The sequence below is a fragment of the Notamacropus eugenii genome, chromosome 3, assembly GCF_028372415.1.
Source record: "Notamacropus eugenii isolate mMacEug1 chromosome 3, mMacEug1.pri_v2, whole genome shotgun sequence".
In the NCBI taxonomy this organism is placed as follows: domain Eukaryota; kingdom Metazoa; phylum Chordata; class Mammalia; order Diprotodontia; family Macropodidae; genus Notamacropus; species Notamacropus eugenii.
This window is the reverse complement of record NC_092874.1, coordinates 68,541,635-68,568,797: the sequence shown is the minus strand read 5'-3', so window position 1 is coordinate 68,568,797 and position 27,163 is coordinate 68,541,635. Positions and strand designations below refer to the sequence as shown.

Below are 27,163 nucleotides of genomic sequence, written 5' to 3'. Positions count from 1 at the left end.
TCAAGCTGAAAACTCTGTTATTTGTCAAAACACCCTGTTTGTTATATGCTTAGCACAGTAGGAAGTACTCTGGAAGGGAGAAAGGAAGGAGAAACATAAAATACTCTGTTCCCATCTAGTGGGGTGGGATAGAGAGGGAGAGAGGCTAAATCCAACATATATAAAATGGATCCAACACTTACAAAGAAACCAAGTGTAAATCAAAGGAACTTCTGTTAGTAAGTGCTGATGGGAAAGAATGCAGGCAGGGCTGGATCCAGGTGAAGTTCATTTGGGAAAGCTTCATAGAAGAGGTGATTCATTAGAAGAGTTTTGAAGAAGAGGTGGTCAAAGGGATAAGGGAAAAGCTTTCTAGATTTAGAGGAGTAATAAATGAGATGAGAGCAAACAAAACATGTACCAGAGGTACATGTATCTGAGGTACTGTTTATGTAAACAATTATGAGGGGGAAGGGAAGAACTGGTAGAGGGTCTTTTGAAGCATATTCTAAGAGATAAAATTTTAGGTGAGAAATAATTGAGAGTATTGAAGTATGGTTTGAAGCCAACAATCTGTTTTTAGATTATTCCGGGAAACTCTTGGGTAAATTTGAGGGAGATGATTACAGAGCTATAGCCATATTGGTATGTCAGACATTCCCATCCCATACAGCAAACTTCAGTTTAGCTTATAGTTCCCTCAAAATGTTAGTAAAGAGAGAGGTACCACTGCTACTATTACTATTGTTTATTCTTATTATTTATTACTATTATTATTATTATTTATTATTACTACTACTACTATTGCTACTGTTGCTGCTGCTGCTGCTGCTGCTGCTACTACTACTACTACTACTACTACTACTACTACTACTACTACTACTACTACTCTCTCATGGGAAAGGGCTTATGAAATGTTTCAAAGACTCACCATCTTTGAAGCTCATCAAATTGATCAGAAACTTCCCCATTCCCACGCTCACTCAACCCCAATCTGTATCCCTTATATTCAGTTTAAAAAGTTCTTCATTGTAGGTTTCCCTTAAATAGCAATTTACTTCAATCTGGGATATTTAAACTATGATTCAATATTTCAAAATATACATCTTTATTGAGTAGAGCAAGTTACCTGTAGTCAGTAAATATATTGCTATGCTGTGGCAGCGTAAGTACTTATGGATATAGTTGATTAATTCTATACTAACTAAAATGTGAGATTTTTTAATAATATTCTTGAATATAACAAAAGCACATTTAACCACTATGGTCATGAAAACTTAAAAAAAAAATCTCATTAAGTATGCAGGTTCTAGCATTGTTTAAAAAATTTTCATTCAGAGAAGAACATGGAGGGAAGAGACTGGAAAAGATTGATACCTTTTTTTTTTCCAGTTCAAGAAAGTAGTATTGATTATATCAATGTCTGAAACAAGTACATAATCTTTATGTTGAATGTGAATTCAACTTCTCCTAGTTAGCAATTGAGAGTCCCAGAGTAGTCATGGAAAATCAGAAGTACCTTCAGACCTTAAAACTTTAATAGCAAAGTAGAGTGTCTTCCTTTAGAAGAGACTTCAAGCATACCTTTCCCATTTTTCCTGCACAATTAATATTTTTAATATACAGATGTGATCCTCTTACCCCTACTAAAAATATTCGACTTGACCTTTAAAGGCACCCAAAACCTCTAAGTAGGTAGCTGATCTAACCTTCCATTCTTATACTATTCTACATATTTTATCTGCTCAGTATAATGCAAACTCCTTGAGGCAGAGACTGTTTCTTTTTTTTCTCTTTCCCTGGTATGCAGCAGATTGCTTTTTACATAGTAGACACTTAATAAGTATTTATTGCTTTGAATGTAATGTTCTAGACCTTTTACTTCCTCCCTTATTCTTTCTTTCCTATATAATGCCTTAGATTGCCAGGCATTGATTGGTCTTGTAGGTAACATCCAGAACTTTAAAATGTGGTTATTTTATATGATGCTAGGAACTACCATTTTTAAGTCATTTTCACTAATATATCAGTCAATAAGCATTATTAAGCACATACCATATGCTAGGTAAAGAGCTTGGCTTTGGGGACACTAAACTAGTTTTGTTATCATTAAACACTTAACAGTTATATAGTAGAAAGTGAGATATATTTGGTTAACATGAAGATAATTTGTTGTGCAAATTTATCATATTTTCATTTGCATAAAGTAACAATATAATTAATAATTTTAGGAAAAAAGACTCATCAAAAGAAAGCCAAGATGAGAAGTCTGCTACTCTATCAGTTACAGATAAGCCAAAATCAGTGTCTCCTTCAACTTCAGCTGGAAAAACGCAATCTTCTTCAAGACGGTATACTTTTCTTTTAATTTCATTTTTATATTGTATACTAGTTTTTCTTCACTCCTACAAAAATAAGACTTCATTAATTTTAACCCACTACTTTAGAGTTTATTATAATTCAGAAAAATTGGACCAAAATTTGTCTTTGTGGTAACCTTGCAAACATCCTCTGTAATCTTGATAATTTTTCAGTTGATTACCATCATTTTTCCCCTTAAGTAGGTGGAGAAAATAGCAGAAACCTAAAATTGTAGAGGCTTACAGTGTTGGAAACTTTAGGATGTTTATTCAAGTCTTTAGGTTCCCCATTTAAATAGTACAGTGAGGAGGTCCCAAGTAGTGGGAATAATGAATTCCATGAAGTGTTTGCATTATTTGAATTTATACTGTGTATTTCCATTGGGCTGGAACAAATGATCATATTTTACATACTTATAACTTTACATGCTTATAACTTTTACATACTTATAACTTTAAATAGTGTGAATTTGAATACATGCAACCACTTCATGGGAGTAATTGTTCTGACTAATCAAGACCTAGCTGTATGTTTTATTTTTGAAATGTGAATCTAGTGAATTATGGGACTTCAAAAAAAACTTGAATATATATAATTCATCTATCAGAGTAGTGACCTTAACTCTAAATGAATTTTAAATCTCTAATGTTACTAAAATCTGAGTTAATTTATGGCTTGTTCAATGTCTTTTTCTAAGAATGTTATTTAAATTTGCTATTTCTTTTGATAATCTGGGTATTTGATATTTTGTAACTATTCATCAATTTCATTTATTTTTGCTGGTATTGTTTGAAATTATTTCTAATAGGTTATTTACTATTCATTAATTGCAAGTTCTATTTCATTTTTTATATTGGCAGTTTGATTTTTTTCTATTTCTGTAAGTTTATCTAATGTCATTTTGTTTAAAGAAAATATCTGTTGTTTCTATGATTTGTTCTTTGACCTACCAATTCATTGTGAAGTTTTCATAACCACTTAGTATATGTACAGTTTTTGTAATGGTGCTATATATATCTCAGACATAGGCAGATTCTTTTCTATTTCCTTTCAATAATCACCAGAGAGCTAACAAATCTAACTTTTTTCTTTTTTTATTTAAATTTATTTATTTAAGTTTTCAACATTCATTTCCACAAAATTTTGGGTTCCAAATTTTCTCCCCGTTTCTCCCCGTTTCTCCCCTACCCCCACCCCAAAACGCCAAGTATTCTAATTGCCCCTATCACCAATCTGCCCTCCCTTCTAACATCCCTTCCTTCCCTTATCCCCATCTTCTCTTTTGTCCTGTAGGGCAAAATAACTTTCTATACCCCATTACCTGAATTTCTCATTTCCTAGTTGTATGCAAGACCAATATTCAACAGTTGTTCCTAAAACTTTGAGTTCCAACTTCTCTTCATCCCTCCCTCCCCACCCATTCCCTTTCAGAAGGTAAGCAATTCAATATAGGCCATATCTGTGTAGTTTTGCAAATGACTTCCATAACAGTCATGTTGTGTAAGACTAACTATATTTCCCTCCATCCTATCTTGCCCCCTATTGCTTCTATTCTGTCTTTTGATCCTGTCCCTCCCCAAGAATGCTGACTTCAAATTGTACCCTCCTCCCACTGCCCTCCCTTCCATCATCCCTCCCATCCTGCTTATCCCCTTCTCCCCCACTTTCCTGTATTGTAAGATAGGTTTTTTCATACCATAATGAGTGTGCATTTCATTCCTTGCCTTGGTCAAATGTGATGAGAGTAAGCTTCATGTTTTTTCTCTCACCTCCTCTCTTTTTCCCTCCACTGAAAAGTCTTTTACTTGCCTCTTTTATGAGAGATAATTTGCCCCATTCCATTTCTCCCTTTCTCCTCCCAATATATTTCTCTTTCACTGCTTAATTCCATTTTTTTTAAAGATATGATCCCATCTTATTCAATTGACCCTGTGCTCTCTCTCTCTCTCTCTCTCTCTCTCTCTCTCTCTCTCTGTGTGTGTGTGTGTGTGTGTGTGTGTGTAATCCCACCAACTACCCAGATACTGAAAAAAGTTTCAAGAGTTACAAATATTGTCTTTCCATGTAGGAATATAAATAGTTCAACTTTAGTAAGTCCCTTATTATTTCTCTTTGATGTTTACCTTTTCATGCTTCTCTTGATTCTTGTGTTTGAAGGTCAAATTTTCTTTTCAGCTCTGGTCTTTTCATCAAGAATGCTTGAAAGTCCTCTATTTCATTGAAAGACCATTTTTTTCCCCTGAAAACTCAGTCTTGCTGGGTAGGTGATTCTTGATTTTAGTCCTAGTTCCTTTGACTTCTGGAATATAATATTCCATGCCCTTCAATCCCTTAATGTAGAAGCTGCTAGATCTTGTGTTATTCTGATTGTATTTCCACAATACTTGAATTGTTTCTTTCTAGCTGCTTGCAATATTTTTTCCTTGACCTGGGAACTCTGGAATTTGGCCGCAATGTTCCTAGGAGTTTCTCTTTTTGGATCTCTTTCAGGAGGTGATTGGTGGATTCTTTCAATATTTATTTTGCCCCCTGGTTCTAGAATATCAGAGCAGTTTTCCTTGATAATTTCATGAAGGATGATGTCTAGGCTCTTTTTTTGATCATGGCTTTCAGGTAGGCCCATAATTTTTAAATTGTCTCTCCTGAATCTATTTTCCAGGTCAGTTGTTTTTCCAATGAGATATTTCACATTATCTTCCATTCTTTCATTGTTTTGGTTTTGTTTTGTGATTTCTTGGTTTCTCAGAAAGTCATTAGCCTCCAGCTGTTCCATTCTAATTTTGAAAGAACTATTTTCTTCAGTGAGCTTTTGAACCCCCTTTTCCATTTGGCTAATTCTGCTTTTGAAAGCATTCTTCTCCTCATTGGCTTTTTGAACCACTTTTGCCAATTGAGTTATCCTATTTTTCAAGGTGTTATTTTCTTCAGCATTTTTTTGGGTCTCCTTTGGCAAGGTGTTGACCTGCTTTTCATGCTTTTCTTTCATCTCTCTCATTTCTCTTCCCAGTTTTTCCTCCACCTCTCTTACTTGATTTTCAAAATCATTTTTTGAGCTCTTCCATGGCCTGAGACCACTGAATATTTATTTTGGCTGTTTGGGATACAGAAGACTTGACTTTTATGTCTTTCCCTGATGGTAAGCATTGTTCTTCCTCATCTGAAAGGATGGGAGAACATATCTGTTCACCAAGAAAGTAACCTTCTATGGTCTTATTTTTTTCCCCTTTTTTGGGTATTTTCCCAACCAGTTACTTGACTTTTGGGTCCTTTGTCAAGAGTAGGGTATACTCTGGGAATCTAAGATCTCAGTTCCTCCAAAGTGGCACAATCAAGTATAGTGGTCTGGGAGCAGGGAGAGATTTTTGTGCCCAGAATCTTAGCAGAGTTTCCTTTCCAAAGCTGCCTGGCCTCCAGTTCCCCCAAGCCAGCACTGGGGGGCTGGGATTCAGTCAAGCTGTGGGGGCAGGGCCACCATTCAGTGTGAGACAAAGACCAGCTCCCTCAGGGTCTCTACACAGGGCTGAGGTAATAATTAGCTCCTCAGTGCCCCCAGGGTTTTTATGATCCAATAATGGATTTGGGCTGTAGGAAATGCTGCTGCCCACCCAATGTGGACTTTGCTGTGGCTGCTTAAGGCCAGAGCTATGGGAAGGCCTTTCTTCCTTCCTGGCCAGCTGAAAAAACCCTGTCACTGACCTTTGGTGCCTTTGGGTTGAGGTATCTGCGAACTCACTGCTACTGGGACTGGGGATCTCAAGACTACAGATTCTGCCCCTGAGGGCTCTCTGAGAGCAGCACCTCTCCGCTCAGCACCAGTGAAACAGATGTTTCCTGTGGGCCTTTCAAGTCACCGTGGGCTGGAAATTCCTCCACTCTGTTGTTCTCCACTTCTGCTGCTCCAAAATTTGTTGAGAGTCCCTCTCTACAGGTATTTTATGGGCTGTGTGGGGAGAGCCTGCATTTGTGTGTTTTTCGACTCCGCCATCTTGGCTCTGCCCCCCCCCCCCCCAAATCTAACTTTTCTAAGTCTATTCACATTTTTTGTGTCTTTAAAAATATTTTTATTTAAAATTTTGAGTTCCAAATTCTATTCTTCCTTTCCTCCCTTTCCTCTTCCCTCCCTGAAACAGCAAGCAATCAGATATAGGTTATACATGTACAATTATGTAAAACATTTATGTGTCTTTCTAAAAATTACCTTGAATACATTGAGTTTCCCAAGTATTAAAATTTTGTAATCTACTTCTCCTTGTAACTCAATTACATTTTCCTTCCAATACTTAGGTCCTATGCCATTTTGGTACACACACATACAAATACATGTGTGTATTATATTTTATTATTTGTATATATGTAGCTTCTCTAATTATCTATTTTAAATAAGTCAGTTTTTACTGTTGCCCTCTCTGTAATCATGATTGCTACTGCTGCCTTTTAAAATTTGCTTGAAGCATAATAAGCTCTGATCCAGAATCACGTTTTAATTGTTTATGAATCTTTACATTTCAAGTATATTACTCATAGATGGCATATTGTTGATTCTGCTTTCTATTCCATTTTACAACTCTCTTCTGTTTTATGGATGAGTTCATTCCATTAAAATTCACTCTTAAGGTTGTTAATCATGTATTTCTATCCCTTATATCTTCTTATACTTTTTTTCCTCTTTTATTTCTGGCCCCTTCTTTATAAAGAAGAAGAGAAGGATAGAGACAAAGGGAAGGAACCAGATTAATATCTGTTACCAAAGTGATATATTCAGTCTACCTCTTCTCTCAGCCTCAAGCCCCCTCTTTGGTCCTTACTCTTTTGGTCTTTTAAACTAACTTTTATGATTAACTTTCCAAAGTTAATTTTTTTTTTTTGCTTATGACTATCTCTTCCCTGACATTATGCTTCTTATTTATACTCCCCTTCCATTTCCTCATCCATTTTAATGTGTTTTTACACATTAAAATGAGTTTAGTGTGTTTTTACACCAAACTTTGTGTGTATGTGTGTGTGTGTAATCTTCAGTTTTTCTTGTTTAGAAAAGAATATGGTCATGAAATGCTTGCCTCTCATCCTTTTCTCCAAATTTATATATTCTCCTTCTTGTGTACTCCATTTATATAAAATAGCAAGTTCCTTCTATTCTTCCTCATTTATTCTTTAGTGCATTCCTTTTTCCCTGTGCCTTATAACTTTTTTTAAATTTTACCTGGATAGTTATAATGTTAGTCCAAAAAACCAAAAATATTTCTTTAGGCATTATTTCTAATGTATAACTGTGGATATCCCTCTGGCCCTAGTCACTGTTGGACCAATAATGTACTGTCTTTCTTGTTTCTTCTGCTATTCCAGTTTAATTAGCTCAGGGATGATGAGAATAGTGTAAATATTGATCTATTTTTGTTTTTATTAAGGAGACTATATCACTGTGAGGCCATAGTTTAATGTTATACTCATTTCCCAAAGTTCTTTTCATTCACATTGCTCTGGACAAGTCAACAGAAATCTAATTATAAGATAGGTATCCTGTGGATATCACTATGTTCACTTATCTATCAGAGTTTGTATGTAAGAGTGCCATGAATCTTAGAAAGTAGAGTTTAAGGGTAGCATTCAACTACAGTGACCATAGCTGCTAATGACTTATTTTTTGCTGCTTATTTTTGTTAGTATCTTAAAGCTAATGTGTATCTACATATTTTAGTTTATCTGTTTTGTTTCATTCTTAGTAAAAGTTTTGAGAAGGTAGAGGAGTTGTCTAGTGAAAGTTCCTCAGAGAGTGAGGAGGATGAAGAACAGCCTGATCATCGTCAGGAAGGACAAACAGATTTGCCCTCTGAATACTGGCAAATTCAGAAACTAGTCAAATATTTAAAGGTAAGAAGAAAAATTCAGTCATTCTTTGATGATAATGGTAAAGGCATTGGGAAAATCAGATGTGAAGTAAATCTAATTTCTGAAATTTCCTGTTTCTAAAATGTTTTTCAGAATATGTAGGTTCATTATAGCTTTTATTATTTAAATTTGAACAGATTTCAATAAAATGGCTTATTCATATGTAGAAATAGCTCTTAACCTTGAAGAGAATGGAGTTTATCTCTATAAATGTGGTGCTGGAGGTGTCCCTATCTTTTCTCTCCTAGCAATGTGCCCCAGTCTCAACTTTGTAGCAGGGAGATATGAAACTCACTGATTCCATAATTAGGTCTCCACTTTTTCAATTCTTTGGATCTTGCATTGGCTATAAAAGGAATGCCATGGATGTTGCCTAGGTTTTCCTTCTTCCTCTTATAGGAAGAAGTTATATGTAACTTCCTTCAAAGTTATTTGCTCTGAAATTATATATACATACTGTTTGCATACTCTATATAGATAACCATGCTATATTATGCAATACAATACAATACTATACAATACTCTAAATAGAACTGTTTATTTAATTTCTTGGAATTTCACTGCATTATTTAAACCTAGTCTTGGGTAATAAGATTATAGAGATTATGCAAAAGTCTTAGTGCAGTTTTAAGCTTTAGTATGTTCAGAAAAAGAAATGCTACCAACTTACAAAAAGCAACAATTGAAAGGTTAAATATTCACATTTTAAAAATTTGATGATTCGTATTAAAATTCAACTTGAGCACTATTGTGCTATGCATAGATAATTTTTGAACTTTGTAAAACCTTTCATCATCTGTTATACAGTGACTAAAAGGATTGCATTTGTAATCTTCATCTTAAGATCTTCCAAAGCATGGCGTTTTGATGTAGACCCAACTGTTTTGACATGATTCCACAAGAAAAATTCTAATAGAGGTAAATCTGATAACTGAGCTGATTAGTCAAGAAGAATCTAATGACTCACTACACTGAGAAACTATCATCTAGAAACTGTCACACATGTAATGCTTATTGACAGGGTACCCTATTTTCTTAAAATTTCATTTTTCAAAGTTCACAAAACTAAGTTGTAAAAGAAGCATAAACAAAGTTTGTAGCATTTATACTTCTAAAGTTATTAAAGTTTAAAAATACCCTAAGATTTTTGGGACACTCTGTATATAATTAATAGAGATTATTGATGAATGGTAATTTCCCTCCCAATTCTCTCATCATCTGGTTTCTATCACTGTCAATATCCCCAGAACAAATATATCTATCTATCTATCTATCTATCTATCTATCTATCTATCTATCTATCTATCTATCTATCTATCTCCTGGGTCCAAAGACATCCTCCTATAACATTTGCTTTCCTTATTTTCTAAGTATTGTCCTCCTATTAGATGGTTAAGATAGGCACACTGGTTCTGTGTACCTGCCTGAGTATACAGAATTATTTCCCTAGCAGGTTGGCTATTCTATGTTGACCCATGAAATGAGAAGGGACGTTGGAGGGAAGATGGAGGACAAAAATCAGAATGTGCTAAGAATAACACTGCTGTTAGAGAACCTATAAATTTTAATTTAATTGTTGATAGTCTAAATATGAGATCTTTGGCCAATGATAAATGAATAATTGTGCCAGTGGAGGAACTGAAGCCTATCATTATTGGATTTTTTACTTCAAATTAAACTAGAAGACAAAGAAGTTGTTTATTTATCTAAACAAAGAGATGGTTCACAGATGTAACTAAAAACATCAAATAAAGGAGCTGGTGGATTTGGTTTCTTTGTATGCTTATAGGTAACAAGAAGCATAATTTTATGGGATACTTCATCATCTTGTGCTTCGGTGCTCATAAGTGCAAGTAAAAAATATGACCACGAAGATAATTACATGTCAAAAACCATTTCAGAGGATGAAACTGAGAAATTTTATGAGAACTTGACAAGATCTCCCAAATTAAGTTAGTCCTTGCTTTGATAATCAGTGACTTCAATGCAAAGATAAAATCAGCAAAGGCTGGTGAAAAAAAGTAGTTTTAAATCAAGAAATTAAGGAGGTCAAAAGTTTATATTACTCAGAACCCACATACCTGTATACCACGGACGTTTTCTTCAAGATGAGTTGGCAAGTTTTGGACCTAATAAACCTGGAATTACATCACGAAAAATCAACTGTATCATAAGTACTAGATATGATCGATTACAAACACCGAAGTCATTTCAGAATCTGCTGTATGTTTGCACTCAGACTACCAGCTACTTGAAACGAAAGCCAAGATCAGAAGAACATTAAGAAGAAAAAGTTGGGAAGATGTTGTGTCTTTTCCAATAACCAAAAAGTTGATAACTCTGAAAAATAGAAAATGCATAAAAGCAAAGCCATTGACTCTTATTATTATCATTTCTAAGAGAAGCAAATTGATGCAAAATAGTCAGGACAATAGAGGCCAGAAGATCCTAGAAAATATCTCACACCGTTGATCTTGCTACCAAGAAAAGAGATGATGTAGTCAAGGGCAGCCTTGATTTAGAATACAATCTTATTTGCAAATCATTATGGAGGATAGTGGATTATGAGCAATATTGACTGACAAAAGAGTGAAAAGCAATAGCAATCGAACTTGAAGAAAGTTTGGCATGAAACTATTAATCCAGATTATACCAAGAGTCTGACAGATGAAACTGGAAGAAGGATAACAAAGAGATGCAAAACTGAACAGATTTGCCAGGATTTTTATTTCACTCTGTTCTCACCATCAATGACAATGGAACTACCACATTTGTATCCTTAAAACCATAGGATTAGAAACACCTAATGTGGAAGTAGAAATTACCCTTAAAAAGGTAAAATTAGGAAGATCAGCTAAAGAAGAGCAGTCGATAGCATGCCAGCCGTGGAGTCAGGAGGACCTGAGTTCAAATCTGACTTCAGAAACTTAATAGCTGTGTGATCCTGGGCTAGTCACTTAATCCTGTTTGCTTCAATTTCCTCATCTATAAAATGAGATGGAGAAGGACATGGCAAACCAATACCTCTGCCAAGAAAAACCCCAAATGGGGTCACAGAGAGTCAAACACAACTAATTGACTAAAAAATAAGAAAGCTTGACTTTACCAAGTACACATGGAAAGAACCATATAGGAGGTAACAAATTCTGAAGGCGTGAAGGCACTGATTTCTAAAAATAGATTTTATTCAAATCTTTTGTTTTCATATGAACTTTATTCTTTCCTGTATCTCTTTCCTCCTTTCTAGAAAGCCATATTTCATAACAGGGATTTTTTTTTAAATTTAAGAGAAGGTACCAAATGAATGGAAAAAGTATGGATGAAATTATTGCCAAAATAAAAATCACCAAGAAGACATTAGTAACTACTAACCTACATGCCTACTTTCTCATCTCCACAAAAGCTGTATGAGTCAGTTGTTAAACCAGAGAACAATAGATGTTAGAGCTTGAATGGACCTGAAAGATCATTTGATCCAGAAGTGTAAAATTTGTGGAACAACCTCTATTCTCCTCAATCAGATTAAAATGTAATTCGGAAATTTTAACAAAATAAACAAAAATACAATACAACATAGTTAATATTAATTTGTGGTTTTCTAAATTAGTGTGTGGCCTTCAGGGATCCATTTCTATTTGAGTTGTATACCACTACTCTAGTCTAACAGCCTTATTTTTAGAGATGAGAAAACTGGCCCAGAAATGTTTTTTCTGTGGTCACATCTAATACAGAATCTTACACAGTACAAGTGGCTTTCCTAAGTTTATGTAAGAATTGGTACCAGAGCTGACATTCAAATGCTTACCCTAACTCTGCTCATATTTCCTTTTCCTAGTTTCATATGGATACATACATTTGTAATACTTGTGTCACATGCTCTTTCAAGAATGCAAATAGCATGGTACTCTTTGGAAGATATCTCACTTTTCTGTCTTATTGATCTATCCTGGGTACATTTCACCCTTCTCACACTGGTAGCTTTAGTCACTGACACTATCCAGCACTTTTTCCTATGCCCCTTCTAAGCACTGAGTTCACAAAACTCATATAGTTATCAGAATTATTTATAGTTCAAAGAAAACAAATGGAGTCCATGTGCAACTCATGTGAAATGCCAATATCTGTCTCTATGTACTCTATGCATATATTCATTTACTTATGCTATGATGTCAAAGAACTTTGTAAAAATGTATCTGTTTAATGAATTTGTATAAAATATGTTGCTATTAATATTTTGTTGTATGTGAGACCTTTTATCTGTCTTTGACTGCCTTGAGGCATGTGCCAAAGAGTGAGGTCCCTGGACTGAAGGATATGAAGAGTTCAATAATTTTTCCTATGTAGCACCCAGTTACAATAATAAACTTATTTTAAGCCTAGGAGGAAATATAAATGACTCCTTAAGATCCATGTGGTTTCTCCTTCAGCATTAGGGAATTTGTTTTTGACAAAATGTTATACGTTCAGTCATAATCATTCTGAGCCCCATCATACATACCTTAAGGATTGATGAACTGTCTTGACATGTTTCTCCCAGTGAGAAGAGCTTCTTAAGAGAATCGTTTCATATGAAGATTTTTATCTACAGTTCTCTGTAGATAAAATTTCAAATGGCCATCTTCTATCATAGAAAAAAATGTTTACATTTGTGGGGAAGCTGATTTTAGGTTGGGGTATTGTAACTTTTAGTCTTATATAAGTTCTAGTACAACTTTTTTGTTTCTTATTTCTTGTTTTCACTAGAAAAACTTGTGTAGTCATGCATAACATTTCCATAGCTGTCATGTTGTGTAAGAAAAACTATATTTCCCTCCATCCTACCCTGTCCCTCATTTATTCCATTCTCTCATTTGACCTTGTCCCTTCCCCAAAGTGTTTACTTCTAATTACTCCTTTCTCCCATTTGCTCCCTCTTGTATCATCTTCCCTCCACCCCCCACTTAACCACTTTCCCCCTACTTTCCTTTAGTGTAATATAGATTTTCATACCAAATTGAGTGTGCATGTTATTCCCTCCTTAAGCCAAATCTGATGAGAGTAAGGTTCACTCTTTCTCTCTCACCTCCTCCCTCTTCCCCTCCATTAAAAAAGACTTTTCTTGACTCTTTTATGTAAGAGATAATTTACCCCATTTTTTAAAAAATTAATTTTTAGTTTTTAACGTTCATTTCTATAAGATTTTGAGTTCCAAATTTTCTCCCCATCTTTCCCCTCCCCCACCCCAAGAAACTGTGCATTCTGATTACCCCTTCCCCCAATCTGTCCTCCCTTCTACCACACCCCTCCCTTACCTTATCCCCATCTTCTCTCTTTTCTTGTAGGGCAAGACAGATTTCTATACCCTATTACCTGTATTTCTTATTTCCCAGTTGCATGCAAAAACAATTCTCAACATTCCTTCCTAAAACTTTGAGTTCTGACTTCTCTCCCTTCCTCCCTCCCCACCCATCCCCACTGAGAAGGCAAACAATTCAATATAAGCTATATATGTGCAGTTTTGTAAAAGATTTCCACAACAGTCATGTTGTGTAAGACTAACTATATTTCTCTCCATCCTATCCTGCCCCCCCACTTATTCTGTTTTCTCTTTTCAACTTGTCCCTCCCCAAAAGTGTTTACTTCTAATTACTCCCTCCTCTCATTTGCCCTCCCTTCTTTCATCCTCCACCTACTTATCCCCTTCTCCCCTACTTTCCTGTAGTGTAAGATAGATTTTCAAACCAAATTGAGTGTGCATGTTATTCCCTCCTTAAGCCAAATGTGATGAGAACAAGCTTCACTTCTTCCCTCTCACCTCCCTTTTTTCCCCTCCATTGAAAAAGCTTTTTCTTGCCTTTTTTATGAGAGATAATTTGCCCCATTCCATTTCTCCCTTTCTCCTTCCAATATATTCCTCTCTCACCCCTTAATTTTATGTTTTTGGATATCATTCCTTCCTATTCAATTAACCCTGTGCCCTCTGTCTATGTGAATATAATCATAATCCCTCCAACTACTCAAATACTGAGAAAAGTCTCAAGAGTTACAAATATTATCTTTCCATGTAGGAATGTAAACAGTTCAACTTTAGTAAATCCCTTATGATTTCTCTTTCCTCTTTATCTTTTCATGCTTCTCTTGATTCTTGTGTTTGAAAGTCAAATATTATATTCAGCTCTGGTCTTTTCATCAAGAATGCTTGAAACTCCTCTATTTCATTGAATTATCAATTTTTTCCCATGAAGTATTATATTCACTTTTGCTGGGTAGGTGATTCTTGGTCTTGACCCTAGTTCCTTTGATCTCTGGAATATCATATTCCAAGCGTTCCAGTCTCTTAATGTAGAAACTGCTAGATCTTATGTTATCCTGATTGTCTTTTCACAATACCTGAATTGTTTCTTTCTGACTGTTTGCAATATTCTCTCCTTGATCTGGGAGCTCTGGAATTTAGCTACAATATTCCTAGGAGTTTTCCTTTTGGGATTTCTTTCAGGAAGTGATCAGTGGATTCTTTCAATATCTATTTTACCTTCTGGTTCTAGAATATCAGGGCAGTTTTCCTTAATAATTTCTTGAAAGATAATGTCTAGGCTATTTTGTTTTGATCATGGCTTTCATGTAGTTTAATAATTTTAAAATTGTCTCTCCTGGATCTATTTTCCAGGTCAGTTGTTTTTCCAATGAGATATTTCACATTGCCTGCTATTTTTTCATTCCTTTGGTTTTGTTCTATAATTTCTTGATTTTTTCCTAAAGTAATTAGTTTCCATCTGCTCCATTCTAATCTTTAAGCAATTGTTTTCTTCAGTGAACTTTTGGATTTCCTTTTCCATCTGGCCAGTTTTGCTTTTTAAGGCATTATTCTCCTCATTAACTTTTTGGATCTCTTTTGCTATTTGAGTTAGTCTATTTTTTAAGATGTTATTTTCTTCATCATTTTTTGTGTCCCCTTTAACAAGGAGTTGACTCATTTTTCATGATTTCCTTGCATCACTCTCATTTTTCTTCCCAACTTTTCCTCTACTTCTCTTATTTGATTTTAAAAATTTTTGAGCTCTTCGATGGCCTGAGACCAATTCATATTATTTTTGGAGGCTTTGGATGAAGGAACTTTGACTTTGTTATCTTCTATTTGTATATTTTGGTTTTCCTTGTCACCTAAATAAGATTCTATAATTTGATTCTTCTTCCGGTTTTTGCTTGTTTCCCCAGTCATTTACTTGACTATTGAGCTCTTTGTCAAGGTAGTTCTCTGTTTCCAGTGGGGATGAAAGGTTGTACTGTCAGCAACTTGATCCCCCCACAATCTATGGGCCCAGAGCTCCAGAAACAGCCACTGCCTCTGCCCCTGCTGCTGCTCCTCCCCCTTCCACTTTCCTGGGACTGGGGCCAGTACCACTCTAGTCTCTCACACAGAGGTCAGACAGTTTTTTTCCCACTGGCCTTCCAGTTTGTTCTGGGTGTTTTGGGGTTGTGAAGTCTGGAAGTCTGCTACAGGTACCAGAGAGTCTTTCTCACCAAGGCCTGCTCAGGGCCCATCTGTGCCTGCGCAGCCCAGGTGGCAATGATGCTTCCCATATAATTTCCAGGCTGCTTGGGCTGGAGATTTGCTTCATTCCATGATTCTTTGGATTCTGCAGCTCTAGAATTTGTTTGGAGTCATTTTTTACAGCTATTTGGCTGATGTTGAGGGGAGCACTCTAGCAAGTCTGTGTTTTTACTCCATCATCTTAGCTCTACCCCCTGAAGAATTTTTTAAAAACATAATTGAGGGCTTTTTTCAATAGTCTTAGACATGAATTTCATGAAATTATTAGAGAGTTCATTTTTCTTAAAGTTTTTTCTAGAGTTAAAAATATTTTGGACAGTTTTGTGGCCTGTGGCTCAGAGGACTTAACAAATTTGTATCTAATCACTCTACCATCCTCTTTTACAATTTTATTATTTTTTCAATTAGTAAGTATTTTTTTTCTTAATCCTACCTCCCTCTCCATTGAACAATAATAATAAAAAATAAAAGTAAAGAAAAAGAAAACTCTTGCAACAAATATACATATTTAAAGCAAATTCTTGCAATGGTCATGTCAAAAATGTTTGTCTAATTCTGCATTTTGAATATTATCAACTATGTGTGAGAAGGTTGGTAGCATATTTTAACTTTTTTTTTTAATTTTAGGATTGTAGTTTGCCAGTGGATTGGTTAGAGCCCATATGTCTTTAAAAGTTGTGTCTTTGTAATATTGTTATAGTATAAAGTATTCTTCTGTTTCTGATCACTTTATTCTGTATCAGCTCATAGAGCCTTTCATATTTTCTCTGAAACCAGTCATTTTGTCATTTCTCGTGGAGCTATAATACTCCTTTATGTTCATATATCACAATTTGTTCATCCATTCTCTAAAGAAGAGAACCTTTTTAGCTTCTAGGTTTTTTCTTCTTTGCTACTACCAAAAGAACTTCTGAAAAAAAAGACCTTTGGGTCCTTTTCCTCTTCTGTTGACTGCTTGGGGGATGTAGACCTCTAGGTGTGGCATCACTTGATCAAAAGTTATTACTCTACTATAATTTTTAAAATTCCTTTTAAAAAATTCCTTTTTAAAATGTGATTAAAGTATTTTCCATATAGCTAGAAAAAGGAAAGAACATCTACAAACAGTTTTAAGTGTTAAAGATTTGGTGGTCTCTGAGATTTCTGACTCAACAGGGCATAGGTTTTGGTTTACAGCTATTTGGGAGGTAGTATGGGCATGCCCATTCATAATTTGTTGAAAGAATATAGAGAGTTCCTACTGATTGACTCGTTTGTATTGAGAAAGACAGACTTTTGTCGGAGAAGCCACTTTTTCTTTTTTTTAATTATAACTTTATTTCCATTGAATGAATTTATTTTCCTCTTTTTCACTCCTCCTCATTGAAAAAAAGGGGGAAAAACTAAGAAGTATTCATATTAAATAAGACCACATTCCTACATTCACTGTGGCCAATTTGTATGTCTTAGTCTGAACCTTGAGACTATAATCTTATATCAAGAAGTAGGTATCATGGTTTCACTATCTGGTCTTTGGACTCGTGGTTGGTCAATGGGTAGATCAGGATTGTTAAATCTTTTCCAAGTTGTTTATGTTTCCAGTGTTGTGGTTAATGTATAAATTGTTCTTCTGGTTCTATGTACTTCAGCTTTTGTCAGTCCATACAGTCTTTTCCCAGATTTCTTTGAGCCATGCTTTTCATCATTTCTTATAGCACCAGTTTCTCCCCTGATTTATGAAAGTGAGTTGAAACAATAGTTCCTATTATCTTCTGGATTCCAGTTAGCTTTTCTTCTTGTGAGCAATGAGTTAGGGAGAAGATTTCTTCCCCTTTCTTCCCACAGAGAAAGTATTATCTGTCTTGGAGCAGAAGCAAATAGCAGTCATACTTGTTTATCCACAGCTTCTGAATCAATCAGAATTCTTTACAGAGTACTTTCTAAATCAAAGAAATGGCAGCATCTGGAATATTGATAGAATCCCTTTAAAAGCACATGGTAAAGTTATGTTTGTTTGCATCTTGCTGAAGAGATCTTCAGAGTGGACTTCCCAAGTTCAAAAGATAGCAGCCAGAGCACTGAGAAATTTCCTACAAAAGTACAAGGCAGTTATAGATTGTGTAAGCACTCGTGTGCACATTTTCTCTCTTCCCCTTTTCCTCCTTCCCTCTCTCTCTCTCTTTCTCTCCCCCTACCCTGTCCCTTCCTTCCTTCCTTTTTATTTCTTTGACTATTTTAGATATTTTATACAGAAGCACAAAAGAATGTTTAAAGATATACTATGGAAAGGAAAAGCTACTGTCTCCTTTTATCATAAAGATGAAAGAAAAATAAATACAATGCAGTTTCAATTTATAGAATATATATATATATATATTCCGTATATTTGATCTTATGGTTACAACAGTAACAATATTATTATTAGCACATTAGTAATAATGTAGCAATACAAATATTAATTTTAAGATAAAATTAATATTAATGGAACATTAACTGTATAACATAGTATTAGCAATATTATGATAGTAAGATTATTCCTTCCAGAGTGCAGAGTGATCTGATACAGGTCATAACAGGGAATATGATGAATGAAAAACCCAAGAGACAGAGTTTCTGGGTAACTAATAATCACTTTATTAATTAGGCTAGCTAATAATCAATAAATTGATGGTCAGTGGTTTCTCTCATTAACCAAAGACCCCCAATGGAGATACTGAATATTTCCCCCCTGACAGGAGAAATCAACTTTTATTGGTGGACATTTAAATGAGGAGGTGGGCTAAAAGTCTTTAGCTGATAACTTGGCTTGATCATGAGACTTAACTGCCTCCAGAAATCCATCTCTACCCAAACCACACTGGTGATTTTTCTCCTTTATGAGTGGGGTTACCCTAAACTCCAGTGGAAGGGTACAAGGGCATGGACTTATTGCTTTGGTGCAGGTGAATTCCAGATTAGATTCTGTTTACCCTATAAACAGAAGTTAGGTTTCCAAGTTGTGTAGGATCCTGCTTAAGATCAAGGAGCATGTTCTTGGGAATTAAGACAATCTCATCTATCAGCCATGTCCTTCAGAGATTGGCTGCCTCACCTAAAGGGACTTATCCCTGAATAAGGAAATAAAAAGCCTAGGTCTTAATTAATAATGGGTTATTAATATAATAGAAAATAATTTCTCTCAGGAAAAACTCCCTTTGCTATATTTGATTCCAGTCATGAGACATATTTGGCCACCAATCATGTAGAAAAATTCTACATTATTCATAACCAGGCTCAGAATTAACCAAGTGGGAAAATTTCATATTCAGAAAGGAAATGGTACAATGGGAAACTGAGTCAAAAGGATCTTACCTTTGCCTTTGCAAAGTTTTCCTTTCAGTTGTTTCCCAGGGACAAAAATCCACCCATAGCAGTTCTTCGACCATAGTCCTTTTGGGCAGCACATCGTATTCTCCTTCAGTTTTATTGATTTAATAACAATTCTGATGATCATGCCAGAAATCAAAACTCAGAAGAATATCAAATTACAGTTCCATGAGGTTTTACCTCAAATAGCAAAACTTAACGAATCACAGCTTAGGGCTAGTTATTTTTTTTCCATATTGCAACAACAGTTAACAATGAGCAAATTTAAGGACATTTCATTTATCCTTCATTTATAAATTCAGAACAATCACATTTTGGCATTTCACAGATATACACTGAATACATGATAGCTCACTCAAGACCTCAGAAAAATTTTGGTCACTTAAGTCTCCAATCTGTATTGCCTATTAACCCCTAAAACAAAATTGAAATCTTTAAATTGGTGTTGAGTTGGCTCAAAGATGTAACTTCAATACATACTATTTACTAACACATACAATTTCACATACTCATAAGTGATAGCCAAATAATTTATCCATTTTAGAACAAAATATACCCTATAAAAATTTACCAGTTTTCAGATATTTTAACTACATCCTTTTAACATGTCAGTTCATAATCCAACAGTATCCATATTAAAAAGAAAAGTGATTTCTCACAGCATTTCTGATACAATGCTTTCCTAAATTTCACAGTATAAGAAAAATTTTAGAAACAGAATAATAACATACACAATACCATGTATTTAAAACTTATTACATGTCAAATGACATCAGTTTAATTGAATACATTTCCAAATTATTTTAGAAATATATTTAGAAAATCATTCATTTTAGCATATTTGGCATTCTATATTGATTACATTCAAGATCAATATATTTAGATTTATTAATATTTATATAGTGCTTACCATGTGCCAGGCACTGTACTAAGTACTTTACGATTATGCTGTTTGATCCTCACAACAACCCTGGGAGGTGGGTACTATTATTTTCCCCTTTATAGACTAAGAAACTTCTCTGAACACAGGTGAAGTAACTCTGTTAAGGTTACCTGGCTAATAATAAATTTGTGAGACCGGATTTGAACTCAGATTTTCCTGATCCATGGGTTTTTACCAACATATTGTATTAATGCCATATGGCACATGTATTTTACATTAAATTCATTTGCATAAATGAGATCACATTATAATTTAGTTTCAGAACAAATTTCAACCAAATCAAATCTGGATTTAGAATCATTAATAATTTATAATCACTAATTCAAAACCTCAGTTTTTCCAAGGGCCATTAGCTTCCAGCACCTCAGATTTCAGAACCCACTGCTTTCAGTTAGCTCTTACAAAAAAATTGTGGTAGTGCTATCACCTTCCCATAACCTTTTTGTTTCTTTTAAAATTCCCAAACAGAGCCAGATCAATTCCTTTGTGTTTTTAACCCAACCCCACCCTTCCCCTCACCTCCCAACAGGCTTTTCAGTTTTAAACCTTGGAAGCCCAAGTAAGAGAGGGGTTTTACATGGCAGGCTCTCAATCCCATCCCCCCTCCTCTGGTGCTCATGAGGTTCTAAGAATTAGGATACACCCTTTGAATGATCTTTCAAGCTCTGAATGTTATTATGCTACTCAAATAATTTCATGCTACAAATTTACTTCTAAGAGTTTCCATTTGCTCAATGTTATAACTTGATAAAATACTGTGTCTGAAATTGCTAACAGGCATTTCTTTAAAAGTTTCTCAAATCCTTCTTATCTCAACAGAATCAAACTCTTCTCAAATGTCTTTCCAAAATGCCAAACTCTTTCTTTTCAAATCCTCCCTGCAACCAGACTCCAACTTTCTTTAACTTTCTACACCTTCTCTGCATCCCTAGTTACTTAAACTTTCTCTTTCTTTCTTTGTATCCCTCCAGTGAAGTTTAATTAAGTTCTCTGCCAACTTTGAAATTAACCTTTCATTTTACACTGATTCTTCACTTCTCTTTATTTTCACTATTTTCTCAAGTTCATCTCACCTTATTCTCAGTGATATGCTAGTCAAACTTCCAAAAAATCCAATAAAACATTTTAGCAGTTACTAAAATTTTAAATCATAATTTAGAAATTTACAGTCAATAGATTCAGTTACAAATTTTAGTCTCTAATTAGTTTATAATGCCATAAATTTCTACAAACCATGAAAAAGTCTTCCTTCTTTTTCTTGTTTGTTTTTATCTTTGCAAACACCAACCTGAACAATGTTATGAAGGCAGAGAGAAAGATCCAATCTCAGTTTTCCTTCTGATTTCCCACTGAAATCTTGATCAAAAGTCAGTGTTTCATATTAACTTACAGCTGTTTTGAGACTTCATTAGGCTTCCTCACTCTTCTTTTCTATGCTGTATCCCCATGGCTTTTTTTCCCCTAAGTTTTTCAAGTTTGATTTTAACATATGCAGTTGATAATAAAAGATCCATATTCATTTGGCCAAATGTGTTACCCATAATTTTAAATGTAAACTACCCATTCCTCTCCATGTTGGATGTTCACTGTCAAACTGGCAATCTTTTTCCTTTTCCAATCTTTTACTAGCTTGCTTAATGGGGCATCTGCAGGAGGCATACGCACTCCCTGCTAGTCCCCTACTGGTACTGGTTGTCCCTTAACCTTTCTGTTCCTGGGCAGCCTTATGTTGGGTAAGGGCCCATACCCATCAACGACCCTTTCCCACATGCATGGCTCCTTTTTTTCATGCACAAATGAGAAAGAATCACGTTGAGTTCGAGACTTTTTTCTCCTTTCTCCTTATCCTTCCTGAGTTTTGGGGAGTTAACAGCAAAGTAATGCCAGAGGGGTTCATTCTAGTTTGAGATTAGGCAAAGGTCCCAGTGTCAGCTGCTGGGGTGGAGCAGGGTGGAAGGCACTCAGAAAGTCTCCCACTTGACTTGCCAGATTGTTAAAAGGAAAATTCTACATTTGGGCCTTCACCCCATTAAAGAGGCAAAACTCAGGAAAAGAAAGTTAAAAAGGAGTTTAACACCACATCAAGGCAGAAAAGCATTGGTGGGCCTACCCCAGGATTCACAACGGGCACTGTTTTTATGGGAATAAGTGGCTTCCATATAAAGAAACAATATTTTAATTGGCTCATGCAATTTGAGGAGGTGGGATTAGTATCACCTGTGTTCTTCCCTAAGTATTCTGATTCACCCACATTTCTAATGAGGAGATGGGATTAGAGGCAAGATCATTGGAAGGAATTACCCTCTCCCTTAGGACCACTCTTCCTAGTAACTGATTTTACACACAATCAAGCAATTAACAGCCATTTTGTTAAGCACCTACTATGTGTCATACATGGCTAGGTACTGGACAAAGACAAAAATACAACAATTTTTGCACCCAAGATGATTATATTCTTTTCAGAGTGACAACACATAGGAATTTACTTTGCTTGAGTATGTCTTTGTTTTCTTTCCCAGGAAAGATGGGAGGGAGAGAAAATAAATGGTTGTCAACTGAAAACATTTAATAAATATGTACAAAACATATAGTATAAAAAAAGATAATTGTATTATGTCTTAGGGCAGGGCGGCATTAGCAGCTACACGAATCAGAAAAAGCCTCGTGTCAAATAAACAATTTTGATCTGACTAGCTTCCTACCAGTTAGTGGAAAAATAACCAAGTAGAGAAATATCAATTATTGTTGAAAAAATTAATGAGCTCACCTTTATCTAAATAGTTCAGAGAATGATAACTTATTATTTACATGGAGCAATGAGCTTAATTCTTGGCAGGTAAGTAAAGGGAATTGTTGTTCAAATATTTGGTTTTGAAGTATAAAAATTTCAACTTTTAAATTCAGTATGTGCATTCCTTTAATAATCTGAGTTTTTAGAATAATTTTAAAATTTTTAACAAGTTAAAGAGAGTTTTGTGGGTTTTTTAACGTATATGGCATAAGTCTTTTGGTTGGTCATAGTATTGATCAGAGTTCTTAAATCTTTGAGAGTTGCTCCTCTTCATTATACAATTTTATTATATATTTTATATGTATATATGTATTATGTATTTTTATTTTCAGGGAAAAAAAACTTCTTCACTTCTGCAAACCTAATTTCAGTAGTGGTTACAGAGAGAAATCTCTGTCCTCTCCTATCTCAAGTAAAAAGGAAACAAATCAGAAATTAGAAGTGTATAGTGACTTGAAATTATTGATAAACATTAATCTATGTGGTTTATAGTCAAAGTTTTATAAGTAGGATTCAGGTGGAGCTAGTTCCAGACCAACCCCAATGTCGTTGTTTCACACTGTGTTTTAAATATGATTTCATTTTTAATCTTCTTGATGGGACAGAGTTTTGTTATGGCTAGAAAGGGTCCAACTCTAATACAGGCATTCAGGGTAACAATGCAGATCAGATATAGGACTGTCATTATTTCACTGCCTTTGACACATGATGGCTGCATGACTCTGAAAAAGCCACTTAACGTCTCAGGGACCCAGGCAGCCCTCTCAGACTATAGGTTGCATTCCAGGCCTTGATATACATTGGTGCAGGTGGTTTTCTTGTTGGGAGCTTACTATACCAAAGAAATTGCAAGTTTTGTAAAAAAAAAAAATATGCAAAGTATGTAAAAGATTCACAACGGGATGTACATAGTTGATATAATTACCCTTCCCATACTGACAGTCTGTATTTCATCTGTGACCTGTGTCGTACTCCACATTCATAATACGTCCTGTGGTTTGTATTCCTCTTTAGAAAGATAAAAAAGACTCAATTCTCTCAAGATTTATTTTTTAAAAAGTTATGATACTGCAAATGCAAAAGCATTTTACTCCTAAACCACATAGTTTATATTCAATCAGTCTACAACATCCCACACCAATCAATCTATCCCCAATCAATAAGACTTAGGGAAATGTCCTTATCTTAAGTGAAATGTCAATAGTCATGTCCCAGACGATGTTCCCAATCCTCTTAATGAGATTGACCAGGGACGTGTCCATAGGAAGGTACAGTCCAAGCCTCAAAGATTTATCAGTCTGTCAGCTCAGCAAGTTGGTCAGCAAACTTCTTTGATCACCATTTCACATACAATAACATTTAATTGTTTTAGTTATGTACAACTAGTTTGTTTATTTAATAATAAAAAGTTAAAGTAATAAAAGATATAGATTTTAAGTGCCTAGGAAAGTTTGAAAAGGAATTTATAGGATAGAACTATAAGTTAACTTCCAGACAATAATCTCTGTAGAATAAACCTTTGCTGATAGTCAAAGATCATACAATTATAGATTTAGAATTAGAAGGGAGTGTAAAGACAAACTTGTCAAACTTGTTAATTTTTCAAATTTAAAAAAATGAAACCCAGAGAGGTCAAATGACTTTTTCATGATCATAAAGATAGCAAATGGCAGGGTTGGGAACTTGAACGAAGGTCCTCTTCATCTGGAGTCCTTTTCATTTCATGCCTTCATTCATGTCTGGGTTTTATATTCTTCATATGCTCTCTCTGGACTTTCTCTACTGTGCCAGAGCAGCATGCTTACCCCGAAAGATGACTTCATACCTTTGACCTTTTTCTTAATCTGGAAGATCAATCTACTCTTGAGACTCTTTCCCCTGATTTGTCAGTTCCTTTCACAAACTTCATTTTAAGGAAAGTACCTGAACCAGAGAGGAGCTACTCCTGCATTCCTCTCCAGGCCCCCCTTTTGTCGGACTCTCCACACTTTACTAGACTCCATGCCTTACGACCCTTCCTTTTCAGAATTGTCTTCTTGAGGCCAGGGACCATCTTTCCTTTTGCTTACATTTGTATTTCCAGCACTTAACACAGTGCGTGGTACATAGAAAGCACTTAATAAATGTTTGTTGCCTTGACTTTAAATTCGTAGAGATTGATATTACTTCTGTATAACCCAGAGAAATTTGTAGTTTGTGTCGTTTGTGAAAAAAACTTTGACTCTATGTATATGTACACACACACACACACACACACACACACACACACACACACACACACACACACACACACACACAAAGGCTAGCTATTAGGGGACCCTAAACTGGAGTTCCTGCTGCTCTCTATCTCATTTATTTTCTTCTGTTAAGATGATTTTATTTATAAAGCGTAGGAGGCACTTGTTTCTTCAACATGAATAAACCTACAAAATGATCAATTTTCTTTTAATTCAGACAGCTTTACTAGTTATGGGAAAATTGAGTTCTGTTAGACTATATTCAAGTTAATCCAGAACTGTGTGTGTGTGTGTGTGTGTGTGTGTGTGTGTGTGTTGGGAGTTATGGTTGGTCACTAAACTGAATGAACAGATGCAGCCATGTTCAAGCTTCTGCAACTCAAAAAATCTATTTAATATTTTATTTTCACCATTACATGTAAAAACAATTTATAACATTTAAAAAAATTTTGAGTTTCAAATTCTTTTTCTCTCTTTCTCCCCTCTCCCATCATTGAGAAGGCAAGCAATTTGATATACAGGTGCAGTCATGCACATCATATTTCTATATTAGTAGTGTTGTAAAAGAAAACACAGACCAAAAAAAAAAAAAACCTAAACCCAAGAAAAATAAAGAATAAAAAAATTATGCATCAATCTATATTCAGACTCCCATCAGTTCTTTCTCTGGAGATGGATAGCATTTTTCATCATAAGTCCTTTGGAATTGTCTTGGAACATTGTATTGCTGAGAATAGCTAAGCCATTCACAGTTCTTCATCTAACAATATTGCTGTTCTTGTGTACAATGTTCTCCTGATTCTTCTCATTTTCTGAGAGCATCCTGTTTGTCATTTCTTATAGCACAATAGTATTCCATCACAGTCATGCACCACAACTTTCAGCCATTCCCCAATTGATGAGCATCCCATCAATTTCCAGTTGTTTACCATCACTAAAAGAACTGCTCAAAATGTTTTTGTACATATAGGTTCTTTTCCTTTTTGTTTTTTTCTCTTTGGGACATAGGCCTAATAGCAGTATTGCTTAGCTGAAGGGTATGAATGGTATTATAGCCCTTTAGACACAGATCCAAATTGCTCTACACTCTTTGAATCACTTCACAGCTCCACGAACAGTATAATAGTCCCACTTTTCCCATATCACCTCCAATATTTGTCTTTTTCCTTTTTTGTCATGTTAGCTAATCTGAAAGGTATGGGATGATACCTCATAGGTGTTTTAATTTGTCTTTCTCTAATCAATAGTGATTTACAGCATTTTTTCATATGACTGTAAATTCTTTTTTTTTAACTTTGTCTGAAAACTGCCCATCTATTCAAAAGGACATTTAAAATAATACAAATAAAATACCACAAGGTTTTAAGCTTCCAAAGCAGCTTTGAGTCTTTCTTAGTACTGTTTTATATTTTCTTCCTAGAAGAGGGAATCTGGGCAGCTGCATTGTTCAGAATTTTTAAAAATATATCATTTATTTTTCGTTTCTTAACATTCACTTCCACAAGAATTTGAATTCAAAATTTACTTATCTCTCCCCACCCTCCCACCCCAGGACAGCACACACCCCATCCACCCCTTTCACCAGTCTGTCTTTCCTTCTATTACCTACCCTTCTTCCATCCTCCTTCCTCTCTGTTTTCTTGTAAGGCAAAAGAGATTTCTGTACTTCATTGCCTGTATAGTTTAATTTCCAGTTGCATGCTAAAACAATTTTTGACATTCATTCTTAAAGCTTTGAGTTCCATATTCTCTCCTTCCTTCCCCACCCACCCTCATTGAGAAAATAAACAATTCAATATAGGTCATACATGTGTAACAATGCAAAGCACTTTCATAATAGTTATGTTGTAAAAGACTAACCACATTTCCCTCTGTCCTATCCTGCCCTTCATTTATTCCATTCTCTCCCTTGACCTGTCCTCCCACAATAGTGTTTGCTTCTGATTATCCCTTTCCCCAACTTGCTGTCCCTTCTATTATCTTCCCTCTCCTATCCCCTTCCTCCTTGCCTTCCTTCAGGGTAAAATAGATTTCCATATCCAATTGAGTGAGTGTTATTACTTCCTTAAGCCAAATCTGATAAGAGTAAG

At 35.1% G+C, this 27,163-nt stretch overlaps 1 protein-coding gene across 3 annotated transcripts in view; it reads left to right on the top strand.

Annotated features, from left to right (window-relative positions):
- Positions 1-27,163, top strand: part of ODAD2 (outer dynein arm docking complex subunit 2) — a 218,345-nt gene that overhangs the window by 40,253 nt on the left and 150,929 nt on the right. For all 3 annotated transcript variants that reach the window (XM_072651824.1, XM_072651822.1, XM_072651823.1), the window contains 2 exons: positions 2,211-2,330; positions 8,061-8,208. In XM_072651824.1, coding sequence (XP_072507925.1) covers positions 2,211-2,330; positions 8,061-8,208 — 268 coding nt within the window. The remainder of the gene's footprint in view (positions 1-2,210; positions 2,331-8,060; positions 8,209-27,163) is intronic.